Raw genomic sequence first — 15008 nt, 5'->3', positions numbered from 1 at the left:
CAGAGACAATGCTTCGGAAAACAACTCTCTACTCTTGTCCATACAAACAAAAATATGTCTCTCAAAGTCTGAAAAGCAAATTGTCTCTCTACTTCTAAAATACACATTGCTATATAATAGTTTGCCAATAAATCTGTACAATTGACTTCAAACTTTTTAACTGGTATTCCACCAGTTTAAACAAACATTCATAAGAAATATGAGCAGATGGACAAACACTTCTGGTTTATGTTCTGTGAACCATCTCTATGAGTTTTTTTTTAACTGTGCATTTTCCTTCTTTGACAGGCTTGTTACCATCTCTGAATGGGCGCATTATCTGGGTATTTGCTGTGGGGCAAAGGCTATTTCAAATTCTAGATGCAAGAGGTTTTAGCCAATCATATCATTTCAGTGACACACATGAGCAAATTCACCATTCCAATATTGGCAATGGGGAACCACACTCAAAGCTTTATCCCCCATCTCTGACCCATGCCCTCTGAATGTAGCATCAATAACATTTACCCCAGAGGGAGCAGAGGGAACTCGTCACTGACAGCTACTCACCTTTATGACAGGTAGAGCAGAGACTTGGCGTTGTAAAGATTAGCTCTACAGTATTTTAATGCTTGCCAGTGGTAAAATACTGCTCACTGTATTGCTTTTTAAAAAGAAGTGTTGCATTTTGTAATTACTTAATGTACAGACATTCACATGATGCAATGAGAACTAGATGGTTGCTGGTAGATGGCAGGAATAGAAAGATCCCTCCCAGACATTATTGGCAATCATGGCAACAGTTCCAATTGTGACCATATTCCAACTAATCTGAAGGATCATTACGGCCAAGGTAATGGTTAATTTAACCATTTAGAGTCTGAGCACGAGTATTGTCAAAGCATGAGAACTCCAAAACTCGGCACATCTAGAAACATCTGAAGTTTACTTCATATAAAATTTATATTGCAAGCCTGCATTTGAAATTGGAATACTGTAAAACCTGTTCTGTTCATGGGGAATTTCAGATTTTGTAGATTTGTTTAGAAATCCATGAAAAAAAAATTAATGCAAGCTATTGATAATACAGCTTTTAGCGTTAAAAACCTTTAAATATAATGAATATCGTGATCTTTTAAAATTTTAATCCCATGAAACTAAGATGGTTTTAAAGTAATCGAGTAAAGCTTTAAATAAGACAAACTGCAAGAAGGCATGAATGAAATTTCTCTGAAATAAGCTTTACACAGAACAACAAAATCAGAAAGAAATATTCAGCTGAAAGACTGAATCAGCCTTTCACAGAATTCACAAAGTGACCTTCCCCAACAACCCTACCCCCACCCCACCCCCCAACTCCACACAATTCTTTTACACTGGTTTTAAAAAAACCTCGCCACATATTGGCCTAGTAGTATCATGATAGAGTGTTCACCTCAGCACAAGAGGCAGAATCAAAATAAATCTTAAAAAAAAATCCAAAAAGCCAACTGATTAAAAATTTCTGAACTTCATGCGACACTTAAAAAGAAGTTTCTAAAAAAAATTAGTGAGGCCCACTTCCTGGAGAACTTCCCAGTGTTGTTTTTCAGTGGCTGGCTGGAGTTGGGGCAGTTAAGGCCTTCTTTCTCCTTTTTATCAGCAAGGGATTGCAAGACTCTTCTATCTTTTTGATTTTAATTTGTTCATAGTCGACCCTCATGGTTGCCAAGGCACTGGTCATCTCCTCCTGTCATGAAAGAAAGCTGTATTAGAATTATGAACCAACACAATAGAAATAAGAGATAATGCTGTTTGTTCCCATCTCGTTTTGCAAAGACCATCTCTGCAATCATCCCATTTGAAGGGATCTAGCCAGAGACTTGCTCCTAATCCTCTGTCCAGAATACACTTAAATTGGCTCTGAGATGCGCACTGGAGCAGCCTCCAGTAAACCATCCTTGAGTTTCCTTTCCTTCCTTGGTGAATGTGCCCGGGCTCAACTCAGATATCAACTCTGGGCCAGGGGCACTGCAGTTACACACTTGAGAAGCAACAACTTGCAGCTCCAACAAGCCGTTCCATCCTAACTAAGAATTTGAGTAAATTCACTAATCCTCCACGGTAGTTAAAGTCAAAGAGTGTGCAGCTTTTAGAACTGGAATGGCAAAATCAGTGAATTTATTCTAGATTTCAGTAAAACTTTTCAACATTTTGTTAAGGCAGAGAATGGTAAGTAATGAGGATGGATGTGATACATGCAAGGTTTTTAAACAACGCAGGGATGAATCCACAAGTGTCACATATTATATTGGCATTGTACCAGATCTCTTTATAACATGTTTCAAACAGAAATATACTTCAATTTCACAGTTTCTTGGAGTTGTGTGAAATAGGTAACATGATTGTAATAAAAAAAGGTGAAAATAAATCTTTCTGCATTGCACCCAAATGTTGTTGGTGAGGCACTAGTGGTCTTGAATATAGTTACCATCACCTCAACGCTCCCCCCTTATTCTCTTGACATCTTTATGAATTAACTGACAGGGGGCAAACTATTTTGCAGGCTGGGTTTTTCTTCCTTGGGTGAGCTCAATGTTCTTAATCAAGAATATATAATAAAACTGAACTACTGGTTTTACCTCTGTCATCTACCTAACCAGTAATTCCAGAATTGGGATAACCATATTTATTCAGAAAGACGAGGGATGTACCACAATGGTCCACAAATTTGAACTGTGGAATGAGAGAGACTGCCTAGAGCAGAGCTATTTTATAAAGTCTTATTTTTTATTCTCTTCCATCCAGTGTGTGGTGGGCATAATATGGCACAGTGCCAATGGCAGGGTAAGACATGGATTTGTTTCCATAATTCTGTGCAATGAGCTTACAATCTCAACCATGACCTCAGAAAAGACAAGTACATCTTTGCAGGAAGGGACGACAAATAGGCAAGTCACCTAATGTCCCTAACATAGGAGGTCTTAGCAACTAGACTAAAATGACCATCGACAAACAGCTTGGGGAGTAAGCATGACAAAGGAAAGCCTTAGGAAAGGGAAAATAATCAGGACACAAGATTGTATTAATTTCTTGCTCTAAAAATTCAAGTCAGAAAAACCTCAGGTTTGATTTCTGGTCTCTGCTGAGCTCATGTCAACTGAGTGACGGTATGAATGCTACAATTATTTTAACTCCTACAATAGATACGTGATTTTCCTTTACTGGTCATGGTTTTGTAAAAGCTCAAAGCTAAATCAGAAAAGCTAAATATAGAATCTTGCAGTGGACAATGTTACATAGCCTATGATTGACAGGATCTTGAAAAATGGTAATGAAGAACTTAACATGGAATTTTCCCTATATAGGGACACATACAGTAAGACACATGCATTATCCAGTAGATGTTACACCTTACTTCCATAGACTCAGCCTGAAATGTATCAAGCTTTTTTGACAGTTGTGTTACAGGAATGGACTGAAATCTACTTTTACCTTTACATCTTCCCATAGGTCTTTCTCTTCTTTCAGTACTCTGCTGGTATGAAGAGGTGTCTGCGGTACCTGCATTGATTGCTGAAGGAAACAAAAACAAAAACAGTTCAAAGTCAAGCTGCATTCAAAATACTGAATCAAGAAACAAAATGGACGTAGCCTGAAACTGCAGGCTACAGAAATGCTTTCTCAAAAAATGTTTAAATTTGGTTGTTTCCAGATCCAAACTAAACTATGATGGTCTTCTTTAATAAAAAGTGAAGTACAGTACAGAACCTAACAATTAAAAAGCAATTTTCCCTTGCATTAACAGTGAAGAACAGTGCACAGCTGGAAGGTTTTATTGTAAACTTCATCATTGTGAATTTAAAAAGTATGACTATTAAAGGTGTTATTGGGGGTGGGGGCATGGGGTGTTGACAAAATGCTAAGGCTGCAAACTACAGGGCATAGAGCTTTTCTTCTCCCTTAGCTCTCTGAAACACAATGGAACATATGCCTTTAACATAGAAAAATGTAAGTTGCTCTTAATTCATTTATAAAACTTCCTCTCTCGCTATTTTAAAAGCTTTAATCCTATTGACTGGTGCACGTCACTTTTAAAATAGCGAAAAGTTACTTTAGACAACATTAAACATTTGGCCAGGAGCTTGCCATGCCTACGGTCTTTTTAAATGATTGGAGAGGGGGAAGAGGAGAAACTTGGTGGAAAAAAGGGGGAAGAAAAGAACAAAAACACCTGAACAATTCCATCAGGAAAAAAAAATTCTAAAGGAATGGATTCTCTTAAATCCTTCAAGCCTCATTCCACAATGAATTACGTACATTAATCCATGGATGATTCATAAATTCCATGATGGTCATGCGCTGTGTTGGCTCAGTCTTCAGGAGGTGTCTGATCAGTTGTTTGGCTGAAAATTTTAACAATGAACAGATGCAATATGTTTTATGATATGTGTTTACATCATTTCAAATCTTCAGAAGATGTAACCCAAACATTTTGCAAACTGCAATTCATTAAACTGTCAGGAGTAGATAAACAAGAAAAAGAAAATGGCTGCAGCTCCATTTTCACTGGATTCTGTGTAATATACAATGCCATTACACAAGTTTTTCCAAGAGGTAAAATAAGCACAACTGAAGTCAAAGACAAAAGTGAAGTCAAAAAAACCTGGCATGCAAATCTCAACATAAGCAAGACTTGACCAAGTTCCAGTGAATTTCTGTTCTACTCAGCCTGGTTCCTCAAGTCTGGTTATGTATAATTCATTTGTCTGTCTCTACTTACTGTGTAGGACAGGATCCAAAACATATTTCAGTACTGTAGCAGGATGTTCCAGTCTTTAAACCTTGAAGTTTAGTAGGATTTTTTAAAAAATCTCATTTCAGGAGCACTTGTGCCATGCATTTAGGCTCCATGTTGGGAGCCAGGCTCTGTAGTGCTACTAGTCTCCCCCATACTGCAAATGCCAAAACACAAACTAAGCTTGAAATCAAGAGATGCTATTTGGAAACACAGAATCTTACAATACAGAAGGAGGCCATTCCAGCTCACTGTACGTGGGCCAGCTCTTTGAAAAAAACTATCGGTCTCTTTTCTGATGAAGAGTGATACGGACTCGAAACGTTAACTGTATTCCTCTCCGCAGATGCTGTCAGACCTGCTGAGTTTTTCCAGGTATTTTTGTTTTAGATTTCCAGCATCCGCAGTATTTTGCTTTTATATTATATTGGTCTCTCTTCCCTGCTCTGTCTCAATGCTGTGCATTTAATTAGTAATTTGTTATTGCAAACATTCTACTTTGATGGTAAGAAAAGTTGGCTATCCGAAAAAATAAATTCTCAGGGATTAACAGTGAGAAATATTTTATAGCCAATTTGCTTATTTTTAAAAATTCTTTCACTGGGTGTGGGTATCACTGGCAAGGCAAGCATTTGTTGCCCAACTCTAATTGCTCTTGAACTTTTGTGGCTTGCTAGGCCATTTCAGAGGGCAGTTAAGAATCAAGCACATTGTTGTGGGTCTGAAGTCACATGTAGACCAGACCAGGTTAGACTGCAGATTTCCTTCCCTAAAGGATATTCATGAACCAGGTGGATTTTTACAACAATAGCTTCATGGTCACCATGACTGAGACTAGTTTTCAATTCCAGATTTATTAACTGAATTTGAATTTCACTGGCCGCCATGGTGGGATTTGAGCCCCAGATCATGAGTCCGAGTCTCTGGAGTACCTAGTCCAGTGATATTACCACTTCCCACCACCTCCCCTCGCAGTTATATGAAAAATTAGCATGTTATCTTCAACACCCATTAAGCATGATTTATTAAAGCAGTAGCATTTACACAATGCCCTGCCATAAAATTCTTAGCACGGTTTCAGCAGATACTATCATTCATAAATGCAAGTTGGTGTATCATTGCCATGGGTCAGGCTTGTAATGTTTTGGCAATGTAATCCACGTTAAACCAATCAGATGTGCAAAGATGCTACATTCATTAAAGAACAATACACATTTTCGCTAGTAGATTATCTGAATGCTATTTACTGCACTCCACTAGTAACTCATTCTAGAAGGTTCTTTGAGATGATTCAATCATATGGCAGAGCTTTTATACAAAATTTAAGGACTTTATAAGTTAGCCTTATCAACCACAAAAGGTTCTGCAACAAGACAGCAATCTGATGATATCACAAGTTATAAATGCTTGAGAGTACAGAGTTTAACTTCAAACTATTGGATTTCTCAAGACAAGCAGAGTTAGATTTTGATTCTATCTTTAAGCAAATAGATAGGAGTTGAGAACATTAATCCTATTTTTTGGCATATTTTTAACATACTAGCAATTTCAAAATACCACTTGGGCGCAACTTAGTTCTGTTTGGTTATGGCAAAGTTAACATTGAGGGAATGTCACATTTTTATTTGGTGAAATATAAGCGAAAGGTATTTCAAGTCAGTTTTAGAAAATTGGATTACCCTCCTCCGATACTTCAGACCATTCTGGATTGGGGAATTCATACTGTCCCATTCGGATTCGCTTCTTCATTCCAGGTGAGATGGCCAGTCCGTGGTTGGAGTAGAATGGTGGATAGCCACACAACCTGTAGATATATGAAAGAAAAGGGTTTGTTTTAATATACACAGATACACAGCACTTGAACCAACCTACAATTAACACTTTAGAACACGGTGGTACTGAAGATTATCTTTGGATAATAAGTAAAACATCTAAACTACATAATCAATAGCTGGAGATATCATCACTTTCACTCGAGCTATTTTTTTGATTTAAGCAGTACTTTTTCCATCTGCACTTTTCAATGAAGCAGTGGAATGTTACACGATTTGCAGAATGCTGAACTGGTGTAGGATCAAGCATGATTGGCAATTATATCTAATCTCAAATAGCTCCTATGCTCTCACACAAGGTTTACTTACATCAAATCTATGCATTTACTAGTGTAAAATTATAGCATAATATTAGTCAAATTTCAATAAGCACTCTAAAAACCAGAGCTCGGAATCTACATTGACACTTCACTGCAAGCTCGGGGGAGTGCTACACAGTCGAACATACATTCACTTGAGAAGTGAAAGACAGTAAAAGATCCCATAGCACTATTGCAAAGAAAAGCAGGAAAATTCAGTGCTTTTACAGCAAGTGATCTACACCATAAATGATGCCACTCCATATATTCCTGGGATTTTTGCATCATTAACAACAGTTAAAAGGCAATTGCAATCAATCCGTCCCCATTAAAATCATTGATTTTGATTTTCCTGCAGCTAAGCTAGTTTTCTGCTGTTGCTTAATAAACTTTTTCTCTCAATTAACATCACAGTTTATCTGGTCATTATCATATTGTTGTTTGTGGGCCTTGCTAAATAATTTTAGACTGTTATGTTTCCCACATTGTACCAGTGACCACACTTCAAAAGGACCTAATTGGTTGTGAGGAAATTTAGGATGTCCTCAGGTCATATAATTCAAGTCTTTCCTTAAATATTCCCAAGAATTTCACCATAGAAGGGCAACGAGGGCAAGAAGAAAATTGAGTAAACATTAAGTTTTCTTTTTACAGACTACATCTAAATAGGAAGGTTGCATAATTACAGTTTCAAAACCTCAAAGAAATCATGCTGAGCATTTTGTACAGGTGATGGAAAAATGACGGAAAAAGTGTTTCTAATACCAAACCATCTTGACAGCTTAAAACAAAAACAGAAACAGAAATACATGGAAAAACTCAGCAGGTCTGGCAGCATCGGCGGAGAAGAGCACAGTTGACGTTTCGAGTCCTCATGACCCTTCAACAGAACTAAGTAAAAATAGGAAAGGGGTGAAATATAAGCTGGTTTAAGGGGGGGGGCAGGGTTTTGTTGGGGCAAGCAGCCAGTGATAGGTGGAGATGATACTCCACCTGGTACAGGGTGCCATTATTTTTTTCTCTGACTGACTAGTTTGAGGTTTTGATTTTGCACCTTAGGCTGATAAGTTCACAGTTGTATCAAAACTTGACAGATAAGATATATTGAATAAAGATGGCAACCAACTGTGAACTTATCAGCCTAAAGTGCAAAATCAAAACCTCAAACTAGTCAGTTAGAGAAAAAAATAATGGCACCCTGTACCAGGTGGAGTATCATCTCCACCTATCACTGGCTGCTTGTCCCAACAAACCACACACCCCCCCCCACCCCCCCCAAACCAACTTATATTTCACCCCTTTCCTATTTTTACTTAGTTCTATTGAAGGGTCATGAGGACTCGAAACGTCAACTGTACTCTTCTCGATGCTGCCAGACCTGCTGAGTTTTTCCAGGTATTTCTGTTTCTGTTTTTGTATTAAGCTGTCAAGATGGTTTGGTATTAGAAACACTTTTTCCGTCATTTTTCCATCTCCTGTACAAAACGCTCACTCTTATCATCTTGACAGCTTTCTGTTTCGACAAACGCAGACAAAAAAGAGTGCATTTCAGTCAGTCATTGGATAAACTTCAGGCGTGAGAATTTAATAAGCATAGCTACGTGAAAGGAAGACTAACTGGCAGTGTTCTACTGAAGTAAGGCAAAAGGGTACGAATTAAGGGTTGTGCAGGTAGATGAGCCTGTAATCCAGTTTCTATGGTAATAGTGTTGCTTTCTGTTTCGACAAACGTAGACAAACAACAGAGTGCATTTCAGTCAGTCATTGGATAAACTTCAGGCGTGAGAATTTAATAAGCATAGCTACGTGAAAGGAAGACTAACTGGCAGCGTTCTGCTGAAGTAAGGCGGAAGTATATGACTTAAGGGTTGTGCAGGTAATCCAGTTTCTATGGTAATAGTGTTGCGGGTGCCATCTTTATTCAATATATCTTATCTGTCAAGTTTTGATACAACTGTGAACCTATCAGCCTAAAGTGCAAAATCAAAGCCTCTAACTAGTCAGTCAGAGAAAAAAACAATGGCATCCTGTACCAGGTGGAGAATCAACAGATAGATAACATTAAAAATGTAATTTCTTGATGCAAATTCGATTGTGAATTATTGAGATTCTATATGCATTAGGTGGCCAGACTAACTTTTGATGGTCTTTTAATGGCATTTTTTTTGTCTCTCCAATTAAAAGGCATAACTCAGCGTTAACACTCTTTTGCTTTTATGTGGCAATACGGTTGACTAGAAGAACCAAAATGCAGTCAGTACACTTTCAGAACAAATAAATATAACCTTATAAAGAAAGTTCATGACATCAAGTCAACAGTAGTTTAACAAAACAGGAAAGGCTTTTGCAGCAGCAGCCTTACCAGCGTTGGAATTTTCAGACATTTAAGAAGGGGATAACGTGGCCAAAATCACAAACAAAGCTGGGTGGAGCAGGAATCTGTATTTGTTGCATCTTTATTTCTGTTGGTTTTTCCTCTCTACAAGACGCTACTCAACTGAGGTCAATAAGCAGCTCCACTGAAAATCATGTTAGCAGCATCCTTTCCTGTACTGGATGCTGATCAGAAGGCAACTAATCCCAGAAAGGTTAGGTCCTGCTTAACAGTTAATCTTCCCAACTCTAGACACCTCCACAGGTTTGCATCCAAGAAGTGAAAGCGCATCAAATATGTGAATTTTGCAGTGGAGCCACTTAAAATGATCCAGGAATCAGCAACAACTGAGAAGCTCCCTGCTGAACAGGAAATTCCAAATTAATAGTTAAAAAGACAATGGTCTGAACTTGAACTGCAAAGGGCAGGAAACTATGGGGGTGAGGACGGGGGGTTGAATCCCTTGAAAGTGACATTATCCCACCCTCTTCAGGGTTTCACCAGGACAGGATTAAAGGTGAGTGGGGAACCCCTTTGGATTTGTCAGGGTAAGTAATTAAAGGTTTTTAAAAAGCCAATTCGAAACTGTTTTAACCTTCAATTCTGCCTTTAACAGCAAGTGTGCCTGCTTCCCAACCTGTTATCAACTCACCAGGGTCACCCAGATGAGTGCATAGCAGGGACAGCTTCTTCAGTGAAACTGACAAGTGTCGAGGGCTTTGAGCAGTTGCACTGAAGAGTTCCAGCCATGGCCAGGTGAGAGGCTTGCTGCCAACAGCATTTCTTCAGAGAGTGCTAGCACTGCTTGGCGTTTGATTGCGAAGTTCTTGGAAGGTTTTTCACCTGCCCAGCACCTCACACATCTTTAGCTGCACTTTCCTGCAGCCAGCCTTTACCACAGCATGAGAGTAGCTTCTGCAGCTCCACCCTGCACCCCTGATGAGGGGGCAAAGGCAAAAGCAAGACCATTAACAACAGCTCCAGCAGTAGGAGAAGTAACACCAGCAACAGTAGCATCTCCAGTTGCCATCTCTGCAGCCGTATATCCTTCCACAGGGCATAGGGGATGGAAACCAAGATCCAGCCGGCAGGGGACAAAGCCCCCAACATGGGGTCCACAGGCAGAGGATCAGTTCTCTCAACATGCCTGAGCACCAGTGCATCAGGAGGCTCAGGCTCTCACAGCAGGTCGCTGCTGATACCTGCACTTTCCTAAAACAAGCTTTCCTTCCCACGCAACATACATTGCCAGTGAGCAATAAGTAGTCTGTCACTGGAGGGCTAGCACCCTCCACCCCAACTACCCCCTCCCCACCACCTCCCCCCCAACCCGGTCTCTGCGAGAGACAGGGCTGAAAACTTGGTGAGAGGCAGAGAGAGAACGCAGAGAGCTGCAAGTGTTCACAGTATGGAGAGGAGGGAAGGGCAACATTTGTCAAGCTGACTGAGGTGTGTATATGAGGGCAATAGGATGAGAGCGAGTGTGAGCTCCAAACACAGTTCCCTAGTGTAAGAGTTAAACAGGGACTTCTATTAGTAAAAGCCAAAGGTCAGCAGAATTCTCCTAGCGAACCTTGTATACCATAAGAGCCGATATTAGCAGAACTCTCCAGAAAGACCTTGGGGATCACAAGGGATTAACTAGATAGGAGACAGAAGCGGTGGGGGGGGGGTGGTGAATGAGGATAAACAGATACGGTAAAGAAAACAGTATAAGGCTAGAACAAGATAAAGAGGCCCTGCTTGGGTAAGAGTAAGATACATATCTGGGACTGGGGACATCTGCTTATTATGCGATTATGCACTGACAAGATTGGATTTTGAATAACACAACGTGTACGTAACTAACTGTGTATAAAAAAGATGGTTTTCCTGTAATTGGTAGAGTTCTGCTTTAGCTAGTCTACAGCAGACTCTCCCTGCATTTGCTTAAATAAAACGATCGTTAAGCTGTACCTGAGCCTCCTGTGGTCAACTCTGAGAAGGCACTACAACACTAGCTACCAGGGCTAGAAAGGGACATGCATTGGGAGGGGGAGGATCTATTTGTTGTGGTCCACGTAAGTACCCACAACAGAGGTAGGTCTAGGAAAGAGGTTCTACATAGGGAGCATGAGCAGCTAGGGACTAAATTTAAAAGCAGAACCTCAAAAGGTAATAATGCCTGGATTACTACCTGAGCCACAAGCAAATAGCATAGAGTAAATCAGATTATGGAGTTGAATGCGTGGCTCAAAGCTTGGTGTGGGAGAAATGGGTTTCAATTCATGAGACACTGGCATCAGTAATGGGGTAAGTGGCAGCTGTACTGTTGGAATGGTCTTCACCTGAACCATGCTGGGATGAGTGTTCTGGTAAGTTGTATAAATAGGGCAGTGGAGAAGGCTTTAAACTAATTAGTGAGACAAGGGGATCATGTGAGGGAAAATGTGGTAAAGTGAAAGAAAAGACAAGGCAACAGAGCAAGTTATCAGTAAAGGTAATGAAAGAACATGGCAGGAAGGGACAAACTGTACAAACTTAAGAATGCAACAGCAGATAAGGCCATAGTTTGTAAAAATAGTAAAATGCATAACTATAGGGTTTGTATTGGAATGTCCATAGCATTCATAGCAAAACAGGAATTGCAAGCTCAAATAGAAATAAATATGTATGCCCTGCTAGCCATTACAGTGTCATGGTTGCAAGGTGACCAAGGCTGGGCCCTGAATATTCAAGGGTATTGGACGTTTCAAAAGGACAGGAAGCTCAGAAAGGCTGTTGGGGTTGCTCTGTTAATTAGGATGACATTAGTACAATAGTGAGAGATGACCTTGGCCCTAGAGATCAAGATGTAGAATCAGTTTGGGTAGAGATAAGAAATAGCAAAGGGGAGAAGTCAGTTGAGGGAGCAGTTTAGGCCTCCTAACAGTAACCATGCTGTAGGACAGAACATACAGGAAAAAATAATGGGGGATTCTAAGAAAGGCACTGCAATAGAAACATAGAAATGAGGAGCAGGAATAGGTTATTCAGCTTCTTGAGCCTGCTCCACCATTCAACATGATCATGGCTGATGGTCTATCTCAACGCCATATTCCCACTCTCTCCCCAAACCCCTTGATGCCTTTGGAGTCTAGAGATCTATTTCCTTCATAAATATATTCAGTTATATATAAGTTATAGACATGTCCCAACTCATGTGACAATTCCACATGAGGGGACATGTCAGGGAAATTTTTCTATGATTCATATTACAATTTTTAATTCGAAGCCGATCTCCCTGCGGCAGCACTTAGCCTCAGGGAAACCAGTGCGCTCTTTCACGCAATGCGTTAAACAGCACACTCCCGGCTGAAGGAATCCCCTCCCCGCCCACAAAGGGAGCGCATCCTGGTGGACATCACGCTGGGCAGGCCTTAATTGGCCTGCCCACATGAAATAGCAGCATGCCCCCAATTTGGGGCACCAAGCGGAGGCGTGCCCACCCTTCCACTGCCCCCCTCCCCCAAAATGGGGGGAAAATTTTTCCCTATGAGTATTTAAAAAGGATAAGAGTAACTAAAATGAGTGTGGGTCCTCTAGAGAATGTGTCTGGGAACTCAATGAGAAATAAGGAAATGGCGGAATCCTTGAACAGATATTTTCACTGTAGAAGACACAAATAATATCCCAGAAATACTTGCAAATCAAGAGATGAAAGGGAGGAACTTAAAACAATTACAATCACCAGGGAAAGTGCACTGACAAAACTATTATAAGCTGACAAGTCACCAGGACCTAATGGACTTCATCTTAGAGTCATAAAAGAGGTGGCTGCAGAGATAGTAGACGTGTTGTAAAGTAAATTATGAGGAGGACAAAGAGTTTACAAAGGAATATAGAAAGGTTAAGTGAGTGGGCAAAAAATTGGCAGATGGAATATAATGTGGGAAAATGTGAACTTGTCCACTTTGGCAGGAGGAATATAAAAGCAGAATATTATTTAAATGACAAAAAAATTGCAAAACCCAGCAGTACAGGGAGATCTGGGTGTCCTGGTAAATGAATTACTAAAAGTTAGCATGCAGATACAGCAAGTGATTAGGAAGGCTAACGGAATGATGTTGCTTATTGCAAGGAGAATCAAATATAAAAGTAGGAAAGTTTTGCTCCAACTGTATAGGGTGATGGTAAGACCACAACTGGAATAGCGTGCGCAGTTTTGATCTCCTTACTTAAGAAAGGATATAACAGCGTTAGAAGCAGCTCAGAGAAGTTTTGCTCAACTGATTCCTGGGATGAGGGGATTATCTTATGAGAAAATGTTGGACAGGTTGGGCCTGTGTCCATTGGAGTTTAGCAGAATGAGAGGTGATCTTACTGAAACATATAAGATCCTGAAGAGAATTGACAGGGTAGATGCTGAGAGGATGTTTCTCCTTGTGGGGGGGGAAAACTAGAATTAGAGAGCAGTTTAAAAATAACAGAAATCCTATTTAAAACGAGCACGAGGAGAAATCTTTTCTTTGAGGGTCATCGGTCTGTTGAATTCTCTTCCTCAGAGAGCAGTGGAGGCAAAGTCATTGAATATTTTTAAGGCTCGAGTTAGACAGAAACTTGATTGACAAGGGGGTCAAAGGGTAAGGGAGGTAGATAGGAAAGTAGAATTGAGGCCTGTCAGAAAGATATGATTTTCATAATGTTATTTGGAATTTACTGTGAAGCAGAGCAATAATGGGGTCTGTGTCTACGTATGTGTATGTGTCTGCATGTGTGGAACTTAATTGAATTAGAGACATTTGGTCTGAAGGCTTCAATGTAAGAGGAGAAGCTAGGTTTGAAATGCTAAATAGGTAAACATGGGTTAAGTTTTAGAATGTGAGGTGTAAAGGGAACATTTGCATTTTTAAATAAACCTTGAATTCAAAAGAGGGGGTGAAATATTTCACCTAGCCAGGAGAAGTTAAGAAACAGTGTTTATTTTTCCCAAAGATTACTGGTAAAATTGGTACTTTGACAGACTTTTATTATTAGAGAGGTAGAGTCCAAAGACATAGTGAAACAATGGGAATTTGCATTCAAAGGGGAAAATATGTATAAAGGAGAGAAGGCTATGTGCAAGGGAAGGCATTTTTAAGATCTAACACAAGTATGAAAAGCCTCAAGTTGCTGTCTACAAGGAAGCGAAGCTAAGGAAATACTCACTTTGAATTTGACTGTCCACTGTACGTGCTTTGCCTGGGTCTGTTTAATTTTGTGCTTTACTGCTGCCTTGACAGAGGTGTAACTGGGAATTAGATTAACCAGGGGGCTAGCAGCTATCATAATAGCAATTTGTAAATCTATGTATGTGCATTAAAATCTTTTTTTTATTATTAATAACGATTTAATTTAGTTTTGCAAGAAACCTCTAAGCCTCAGGGGCCTTTTTACTGAATTCAAAACCTGCATCTCGAAATAAATACAAATAGCAAATAGTTGTGGTAGCTGTTTCAAGTTTCCCCCTGGGATTTGAGCCGCTTGGCATTTACCATCCACCTGCCATAACAAGGCCACAATCAGATCAGCCATGATCTTATCAAATGACGGAGCAGGCTCATGGGACCGAATGACCTACTGTATGTTCGTATGTCTGTGACTAAGTCAGTCTGTTTGCAGACCCAGAGATTCCGACCTCACTCATGCCATCAGTAAGACCGCCTGTTTCTTCTGGCATAACGTTGCTCAAACTTTGTCCCTGTCTGAGCTCTTCCACTGCTGAAACCCTCATTCATGTTCTTGTTACC

At 39.9% G+C, this 15008-nt stretch overlaps 1 protein-coding gene across 1 annotated transcript in view; it reads right to left on the bottom strand.

The window, feature by feature from the left end:
• Positions 1-652: 652 nt before the first annotated feature.
• Positions 653-15008, bottom strand: part of LOC121282255 (MAP kinase-activated protein kinase 2) — a 217447-nt gene continuing 203091 nt past the window's right edge. The window contains exons 7-10 of the mRNA XM_041195874.1: positions 6436-6560; positions 4279-4364; positions 3454-3534; positions 653-1708 (exon numbers count right to left, since the gene is read on the bottom strand). Coding sequence (XP_041051808.1) covers positions 1568-1708; positions 3454-3534; positions 4279-4364; positions 6436-6560 — 433 coding nt within the window. The 3' untranslated portion in view covers positions 653-1567. The remainder of the gene's footprint in view (positions 1709-3453; positions 3535-4278; positions 4365-6435; positions 6561-15008) is intronic.

Source organism: Carcharodon carcharias, chromosome 9 (genome assembly GCF_017639515.1).
Source record: "Carcharodon carcharias isolate sCarCar2 chromosome 9, sCarCar2.pri, whole genome shotgun sequence".
Lineage (NCBI taxonomy): Eukaryota > Metazoa > Chordata > Chondrichthyes > Lamniformes > Lamnidae > Carcharodon > Carcharodon carcharias.
The sequence above is the reverse complement of the archived record's forward strand: the minus strand, read 5'-3'. Positions and strand labels throughout refer to the sequence as shown.